Source organism: Bombina bombina, chromosome 4 (genome assembly GCF_027579735.1).
Source record: "Bombina bombina isolate aBomBom1 chromosome 4, aBomBom1.pri, whole genome shotgun sequence".
In the NCBI taxonomy this organism is placed as follows: domain Eukaryota; kingdom Metazoa; phylum Chordata; class Amphibia; order Anura; family Bombinatoridae; genus Bombina; species Bombina bombina.
This window is the reverse complement of record NC_069502.1, coordinates 853,580,765-853,590,811: the sequence shown is the minus strand read 5'-3', so window position 1 is coordinate 853,590,811 and position 10,047 is coordinate 853,580,765. Positions and strand designations below refer to the sequence as shown.

The 10,047-nt window shown below is 41.0% G+C and overlaps 1 protein-coding gene across 1 annotated transcript in view; it reads right to left on the bottom strand.

The window, feature by feature from the left end:
* Positions 1 to 1,142: 1,142 nt before the first annotated feature.
* LOC128655651 (oocyte zinc finger protein XlCOF6.1-like) overlaps positions 1,143 to 10,047 on the bottom strand; it is a 76,761-nt gene continuing 67,856 nt past the window's right edge. Inside the window, exon 6 of the mRNA XM_053709240.1 lies at positions 1,143 to 1,908. Coding sequence (XP_053565215.1) covers positions 1,151 to 1,908 — 758 coding nt within the window. The 3' untranslated portion in view covers positions 1,143 to 1,150. The remainder of the gene's footprint in view (positions 1,909 to 10,047) is intronic.

Genomic DNA, 10,047 nt, shown 5'->3' with positions numbered 1-10,047 from the left:
TTTGGGTGTGGATTATTTTCAGCAGGAATTGGCTGTCTTTATTTTATCCCTCCCTCTCTAGTGACTCTTGTGTGGAAAGATCCACATCTTGGGTAGTCATTATCCCATACGTCACTAGCTCATGGACTCTTGTTAATTACATGAAAGAAAACATAATTTATGTAAGAACTTACCTGATAAATTCATTTCTTTCATATTAACAAGAGTCCATGAGGCCCACCCTTTTTTTGTGGTGGTTATGATTTTTTTGTATAAAGCACAATTATTCCAATTCCTTATTTTATATGCTTCGCACTTTTTTTTTTTATCACCCCACTTCTTGGCTATTCGTTAAACTGATTTGTGGGTGTGGTGAGGGGTGTATTTATAGGCATTTTAAGGTTTGGGAAACTTTGCCCCTCCTGGTAGGAATGTATATCCCATACGTCACTAGCTCATGGACTCTTGTTAATATGAAAGAAATGAATTTATCAGGTAAGTTCTTACATAAATTATGTTTTCTAAACTCAGGACAAAATTTAGAAGCTATTTAGCATGGGTGTTTTTTGGTGGTTGTAGATGTGTAACAGATTTTGGGGGTCAAAGTTAGAAAAAGTGTGTTTTTTCCTCATATTTTACAATTTTTTATAGTAAATTATAAGATATGATGAAAATAATGGTAGCTTTAGAAAATCAATTTAATGCCGAGAAAAACGGTATATAATATGTGTGGGTACAGTAAATGAGTAAGAGGAAAATTACAGCTAAACACAAACACCGCAGAAATATAAAAATAGCCTTGGTCCTAAACGGACAGAATATGGAAAAGTGCTGTAGTCATTAAGAGGTTAAGAAGTAAATGGGCTGGCTCTTAAACTTTACATTCTTGCTTTTTCAAATAAAGATAGCAAGAGAACAAAGAAAAATTTATAATAGGAGTAAAATAGAAAGTTGCTTAAAATTACTGCTCTATCCGAATCATTAAAGAAAAAAAATGGTGTTTAATATCCCTTTAATGTAGAGACTTACTCTGTGCACTATAAACCTTGTAAATTTAAATTCCAGCTAACGAAATGCTGTCACCTCTTTGATTGCCTGACTATAATGTCCTCAAAAGTACTTATATTATTGTTTGGATGATGACTACATGTCACACATTGCACTTAAAAGGTTAAGCTCTGATTTCTTTAATATGGATTTTCTGATGCTTGTTGAGATTTGATTTCAGAGTAAAACATTTCCCACATTCAGAACATGTAAATGCTTTCTCTCCTGTATGAATTTTTAGATGGTCAATGAGACGTGATTTCTTGACAAAACATTTCCCACATTCAGAACATGAAAATACTTTCTCCCCTGTATGAATTTTCTGATGCTTAATAAGGTGTGATTTTAGAGTAAAACACATCCCACAGTTATAACATGAAAATACTTTCTCCCTTGAATGCAGTTTCTGATGCTTAGTAAGATTTGATTTTTGCGCAAAACATTTCCCACAATCAGAACATGTAAAGGCTTTCTCTCCTGTATGAATTTTCAAATGGTCAATGAGATGCGATTTCTTAGTACAACATTTTCCACATTCAGAACATGAAAATTCATTCTCCCCTGTATGAATTTTCTGATGCTTGATAAGTTGTGATTCTTTAGTAAAATATATCCCACAGTCAGAACATGAAAATGTTTTCTCCCTTGTATGAATCTTCTGATGCCTAACAAGCTGGAATTTTAGAGTGAAACACTTCCCACAATCAGAACAAGAAAATGCTTTCTCTCCTGTATGAATTTTCAGATGGTTAATGAGACGTGATTTCTTGGTAAAACATTTTCCACATTCAGGACATATTTTTCCGATGTGGCTTCTTTGATTTTGAAGATCGGAAGAAACACCGGTACTCTGCCCATGACTATTCCAGTTTGTGAATTCCCCTGTTAACAAGAAACATAATGTTAGTAAGGTTATTTCTTTCATGTAATTGGCAAGAGTCCATGAGCTAGTGACGTATGGGATATACAATCCTACCAGGAGGGGCAAAGTTTCCCAAACCTCAAAATGTCTATAAATACACCCCTCACCACACCCACAATTCATTTTTTATTTTTTTTATTTTAAATGAATTTTTATTCAGTTTTAGAATGTAAGAAAAACACTTCAAACATAAACACTGTTCAAACATAAACAGACAAAAAGGAACGGACACGCAGGTCCGGTTGCAATAGCTTTCAAAACCTTGATACATCATAAGTACATTGCAGGGATTTGTGGTGAAAATAATTCACCAAGATTGAACCCTAGTGTGGGCTCAGAATATGGGGGGGGGGGGGAGGAGGTGATGCTTATAAATTAAATTTAATGTTCCAAAGAGCAAGTCCGGAAAAAATTGCGTATGTCCATATAGATTGAGAGCAGGTTCTGCCAACATCTAGAGATGTGGGTAACAAGAAAAAATTTCAGAGACAAGTGAGATGCAAATTGTACCCAGTACACTGTACGTAGCGCCCACTGTACCTAGCACTCATTGTGCCTAGCCCACACTGAACCTAGCACTCATTGCACTCATTGTACCTTGCACACGCCATAGTCAGCCCACACTGTACCCAGCACACGCCATACCCGGCACACATAGTACCTAGCACACACTGTATTTAACACTCATTGTACCCAGCACACACTGTGCCCGGCACACGTTGTACTGTGGACGCGCTGTATCCAGCACACATTATACCTAGCACATACTGTACCTAGCTCACGCCGTACCCAGCACACATTGTACCCAGCACACATTGCACCCAGCACACATTGCGCCCAGCACACATTGCGCTCAGCACACATTGTGCCCAGCACACGTTGTACTTAACACACGCTGTACCTAGCCCATGCTATACTGTGGATGCGCTGTATCCAGCACATGCTGTGCCTAGCACACATGTACCTAGCACATGCTGTACTGTGGACGCGCTGTATCCAGCACACGCTGTACCCAGCACACATTGCACCCAGCACACACTGTACCCAGCACACACTGAACCCAGCGCTCATTGTACCCAGCGCTCATTGTACCTAGCACACGCTGTACTTAACACCCACTAAACCTAGCTTACGCTGTACCTAGCACACGCCGTACCCGGCACCCACCTTGCCGAGCACACGCAGTACCTAGCACGCATTGAACCTAGCACACAGTGTACAGCACACAAAGCGCCTAGCTCCCACAGCGCCTAGCACACACAGCACCTAGCACACACAGCACCTAGCACACACAGTACCCAGCATACACAACACCAAGCAAAAACAATGCCCAGCATACGCAGTACCAAACAGACACAGTCCCCAGCTCAAACAGTAACTATCACACAGTACAAAGCACATATAGTACCTAGCACACCTAGGAACCCACGCTGTATTAGAGTATACAAATAACAAAATATAATTGTGCTACACTTTAACCCTTTGGAAGATGGATGCCTTAAAGCTATGTACAGTGACATACTGGGAGTAAACTTACAATGGAGGTTACATGAATGTTAAAGAGGGTAGTACCATAATCTACGGTAATATAGTAAACGTAAATGTTCATAGATAACTAGCATAACTAAACCTTAACTAGAGTATAGCAGTAAACTGAATGGAAGGATGCCCCTAAACATGATATCAAAGTGCTTGAAACTGTATAATGAGCACATCAAGCCCTGATTTTTTTAAGTGAGGTCATAAACATAACCTGTGAGTGAAACAAGAGTACTAAATGAACAGAAAATTTCCACAATGTATATGCATATCAGTCTCCCTCTTGAAAACAGTCGGAGCGAAAAATAAGATTTTGCGTGTCTCATTCTGATAGCTCAGATCATAATGAACAACCTTTCCCCAGCCTGTAACTAACGCCGGCTTTTTGCGAGATATAGAGGCCATCTAGATCAGTTTCAGTGGCCCTTTGCACAACATGCATGGGTGAAGTCATCTCAGTATTTGTGAAAGGGCTTGTGTCACAGTATTTTTCCTCCATGGCCGGTTATAGGCTGTGCCCTCATGTGTGCCTTAATAGTCTGGTTTACCCGAGTTTCAGGAGCACTGCATCTCAGTCTGGGGATATCCTGCTGCGTGGCTAAAATGGCGCTTCCAGAGCTCATGTATGCAATGTCTCACATAAAGCAAAACAATCCACTCACTCAGCTCCAAGAATACAATGAGCTAGGAGATATCCTCAGTATCCTTAGATGAGGTCGCTTATGGTCACAAGGATCCCAAGAAACAGTCAACACTTACTCTTTAAACACTCCGGAGAGGATCCCCGACCCTCCGGAGTGCAGCAGCAGGCCTTGTAAAGTCAGATTCAGATGCTATCATGTGTTCCCGCAGAATGTACAGTCAGGGTATGAATAGGCGACTAACACTCAGGTCTTTCCTTAACTCCTTTCAGTCTTTAATGTGTGATCTGCCTATATTTAATACCTGCTTAGATCCTGATGTGCAGTTATTTATCAGGGATGGTAGTTCTGCCTGCTTTAATCTTATTATTTCCTGAAGATTTCAGGCTCTTTAATGAGCCAGAGACGTCCGAGGTAGGCCGAAGCCTGGGATTTTCCTGAAAATCCTCTGGAACTCCTTTCTGGGTAGATCGAAATTTGTCTCAAACTCAGCCAAATTTCAGCCAATGGTCCCTTGTAGTGAGTAAATACTGCTCCAAAGTTTTTTTTCTGGGAATCAGCTCCTAAATCGTGCTTTTTAGGGCTAATAAATGACAGGTTTTAACTAGAGCTCTGTTCAATTGTGACTGTCTAGGCTGCTGGCTAGCTCTGCCCCCCCACAATTCAGTTTTACAAACTTTGCCTCCTATGGAGGTGGTGCAGTAAGTTTGTGCTAAGATTTCTACGTTGATATGCGCTTCTCAGCATTGTTGAAGCCCGATTCCTGTCAGAGGGACGTGAAGGGAGTATCACTTATTGAATACGATGATTTCCCTAACGGGGGTCTATTTCATAGGTTCTCTGTTATCGGTCGTAGAGATTCATCTCCTACCTCCCTTTCAGATCGTCGATATACTCTCAATTTACCATTACCTCTACTGATAACTGTTTCAGTACTGGTTTGGCTATCTGCTATATTTGGATGGTTGTCTTTTGGTAAGTATGTTTTTTATTACTTAAGACACCTCAGCTATGGTTTGGCACTTTATGCATTTATATAAAGTTCTAAATATATGTATTGTACTTATATTTGCCATGAGTCAGGTTCATGTATTTCCTTCTGCAAACTGTCAGTTTCATATTTGGGGAACATAAACATTTTTTTAAGAAATTTTTTCTTACCTGGGGTTTAGTCTTTTTTTCAATTGACTACTTCTTGCAAATTGCGGGCGGTGTTAGGTCCGCGGGTGCGCCAAATGTTAGACTTTATTGCGTCATTCTTGGCGCGAGAATTTTTTGGCGCGAAAAATACGTCTGACGCAACTTCGTCTTTTCCGGCGTCATAGTTGACGCCAATGCCTTACACACGGTTGCGTCATTAGTGACGCGAGTGTGTCATTTCCGGTTATTATTGGCGCCAAAAAAAGTTTTCAGTTACGTTGTGCGTCATACTTGGCGCCAAACCTTTTCATTATTCTAATACCCCATTAATGTTTGCCTCTTGCCTTTTTCTCTATCAGAGGGCTATGCTATTGGCATTTTTTTCCCATTCCTGAAACTGTCATATAAGGAAATTGATCATTTTGCTTTATATATTGTTTTTTCTTTTACATTTTGCAAGATGTCTCAATCTGATCCTGCCTCAGAAGTTTCTGCTGGAACATTGCTGCCTGACATCGGTTCTACCAAATCTAAGTGAATTTGTTGTAAGATTGTGGAAATTATTTCGCCGAATGTCATTTGTAATAGTTATGATAAACTTTTACATGCAGATAGTGTGTCCATCAGTAATAGTACATTGCTAGTTGCAGTTCCTTCAACTTCTAATGTACATGATATACCTATGAATTTTAAAGAATTTGTTTCTGATTCTATCCAGAAGGCTTTGTCTGCATTTCCACCTTCTAATAAACGTAAAAGGTCTTTTAAAACTTCTCATTCAGTTGATGAAATTTCAAATGACCAACAAAATAATAATTTATCCTCCTCTGGGGGTCCATCCGATAAAAATCGTCGCCCGCAAAAGTCGGCGACGCCAAGAATTGCGCGGATTTGGTATCCTATATACGGCGTAAGCTAGAAGTTACACGCGTAGATTTCTGGCGTCGCCCGTAGTTTTTTGGCCCATAGACTGACATACAAAACACGCGCAATTTGCTATCCAATATACGGCGTAAGGACTTACGCGCGCAGCTTTTACAAAATATACTCCATTCTCAGCTCGCCACAAATTGAAGGCGCAGGAACCCTTGCACTGACTTAGAAACCAACGTAACTCTCAGAAGGCCTAACAAATGCATGCCTAACAATATACATAGCAGCAGCTTGTTCACAAATAGTTAACCTCTTAAAAGCATTTATTATTCCTGCCCCTGCAAGTGTGTCAAACCAATCACAAACAGCACAACCTCTCACCTGCAGCCTTAAAACACCTGCAAATGCACACCCTCATTAGCCACCATGTTTCCCTTGCAGTATATTGCATTTAGAGTGAGACAGCGTCGTGGGGCACAAGGGGTGCTGGAACCCCTACAAGCCCCTGTTTTGGATGGTATCCCTGCTGCTGAGGTCCCTGGTCATGGTGCTGTAGCTGTCCCTGCTCCAGCTGCTGCCCTCCCTGCTCCTCCTGCTGTTGTCCCTGTTCCTGGTGCTCCCCATGCTGCTGTTGCTGCAGCTGCCCATAGGCCAGCAAGGCCTATAAGACGAAGGCATCAGCAGAGGGGAAGAGCACCAAGGGTACACAGGGTTAGGGTCACCCTGTTTGGGATGACAGAAGTGGAGGTCAGGGAAAAATATCGCTTGACATCTGCAAGCCTCATTAACCTATATGAGGTGTTGAAGGATGAAATTGACCCTCAAGCGTATAGGAACCGAGCTCTGACTGGTATGCAGAAGCTGTTGTGTGTTGTACACTTCCTGGCAACTGGCTCATACCAGTCAACAGAGGGGCTTGTGTCTGGCCTAGCGCAGTCTACCTTCTCCAGGATTCTAGGGGAGGTTCTGACTGCTCTAGATAACCAGACACAACGATACATTCATTTCCCCCATACCCCCCAGGAATGGAACCGTCTTAAACAAGGCTTCTATCGACTGGGGGGTATTCCTAATGTCATGGGGGCAATTGATTGCACACATGTGCGTATTGTGGCCCCACATGAGGAGACAATCCTCTATATTAACAGGAAAGGGTTTCACTCATTGAATTGCCAGATGGTCTGCGATACCAATCTGAAATTCTTACATGTGTATGCAGGCTTCCCAGGGAGTGCACATGATTCCTACATCCTGCGCCAGACCTCCTTATTCAATATGTTTGAAAATGGAACACTTTCGGGAGGATGGCTGCTTGGTGAGTACCTTCATTCTGTCTGTATATTTCTAATAAAGGGACACTAAACACATATTTTCATCTCATGTTTCAGATAGAGAATACAATGTTAAACAGCATTACAATTCACTTCTCTTATATCATTTTATTCATTCTTTATATATCTTATTTTTAAAAATTTCTAATTCACATATATGAGCCAATCATATGAGGCTTCTATGTGCAGCCACCAATCAGCAGCTATTGAGCATATCTAATATGCTTGTCATCAAAAGTTATCTATATAATGGAGAAAATGATCTAATCTAAGTTAATTATCAAGCTGCTAACAATTGCAGGTTCTTATTAAATGGACAGTCTAGTATAAATTGCACTTCCATTATTCAGATAGGCCTTTTAATTTTAATAAACTATCCTGATTACTTCCATTAATGTTTTTATTAAATCTATATTTTATATGTGATTCATGTTGTGTCCCTTTAAAGCACATGATGTACCTGTAGTAATCCAAACACATATGTTACATGACAGGTGACGCAGGGTACGGCTGCAGACCATGGCTATTAACCCCCTTGGTGCACCCCATTACAGAGCCACAACTCAGGTACCAGGAGGCACACATAAGAACAAGGAATGTCATTGAAAGGAGCTTTGGCCTATTAAAAACCAGGTTCAGGTGTCTGGATGTTACAGGCGGAGCACTACAGTATAACCCCAACAAAGTGTGTTCCATTGTCAATGCTTGCTGTATTCTACACAACATTGCTGTGGACACACGTTTGTTGGGGGACATTGACCCAGAGCAGCAGCAGCAGCTGGTTCCTGTACTTGAGGATGTGGACAGGGGGACACTGAGGGGGAATGAAGTGAGGGATTATGTCATCCGGGAATACTTCACCTGTAAGTTACTTATTCATAAGTACAGTAAACCGTAACATTCACATGTATTATGATGTTTGACAGTACCTCACCAACCATTGCATGTGTATATATCATGTCTTGCAGAATTTAAAACTTTGGATTTCCACTGCATGTAAGTGAAACTACTACATCCCAACCCCCTTCCCTTAAAGGGACACTATACCCAAACATATTGTTTCATGATTAAGGATAGAGAAGATAATTTGTAAAAACCTTATAATTTAAATCAATTACCTATTTTCATTTTTTCTTTAGATATACTTTAATGAAGACATAGCAATGCACACAGTGAAAAAATCGCAGGAGGCATCTATATACAGCTACTAATCATCAGCTACCAAGCATATCTCGATATGCTTTTCAGCAAAGAATATCAATAGAATGAAGCAACATAAATAATAGAATGAAATTATAAACATTTTTTGGAATTATCTTCTCTTTCAAAATCACGAAGGAAAAAAATTCGCTTTCATGTCCCTTTAACAACCCTAATTACTGTATATTTCTCATTTGTTTCATTCATGTTTAGTTCACTATCATTAAGAATGAGGATAATGGATATTTATACCTTATGTTCACACCTTCTTTAAATACATTATTAGTTATATATACCAACGTGTCAATTTATATTGGATGTGAGAAACCTTGATGTACATCTTAGAAGTGAATATTACTATATGTAACGTTGAGACACAACCATGTGATGTTGTTTATTGAGCAGGAATATGTCATAAACATTATAATAAATACCTTTTTGGTCCATTTCAACACAGGTATTATTATATGTTTTACCAATATTACTGTACTAAAACACACCTCACATGGATGTGGATGACAATTAGATGGTAAATAACAGAGGACAAGATTTTCGATGAAATAGAATAATATTTATTTTCTTTTAGGCCTCTTAGATGAGGGGCCTGGAGTGGGTCTTCTGCCTCTCCTGGGTTGTGTGGATCCAGTAGGAGTGCTGGTCACAGACGAGATGCTTGATGCGATGTCCTGCTGGTGGGTGAAATGCTCCACCAAAACACCCAACAGTTGGTTCTGTTCCCTCCATCTGTGGTCACTCTGTATTTGCATGTCCGATATGACTCGCAGCATTTGGGTTTGGTTTTGGACCATAGCTGTTACAGATGCTGCCATGTCCCTTTGCAGCTCAATGGATCTCTGTTGTAAACGCTGTTGGCTCCTATGGAACCTGCGTTGGTCCCTCTGCATTCTTTCACACGTTGCCGTTAGAGTCTCACACGTCAATGTTTGCCTCCTCTGTAGGGAGATGTATTCGTCACCCATGGCGGAACTCAATTGATCCATGGGCTCTTCAGCAGCAGGGACAATAGGCACTGGTTCCATTTCATGATCCTCAGCTGGAGGTGCAGGCACAGGAATCTCAGCTGGAGGTGCAGGAACAAAAAGCTCAGCTGGAGGTGCAGCCACAGGAATCTCAGCTGGAGGTGCAGGAACAAAAAGCTCAGCTGGAGGTGCAGCCACAGGAATCTGAGCTGGAGGTGCAGGAACAGAAAGCTCAGCTGGAGGTGCAGCCACAGGAATATGAGCTGGAGGTGCAGGAACAGAAAGCTCAGCTGGAGGTGCAGCCACAGGAATATGAGCTGGAGGTGCAGGAACAGAAAGCTCAGCTGGAGGTGCAGCCACAGGAATATGAGCTGGAGGTGCAGGCCCAGGAATAT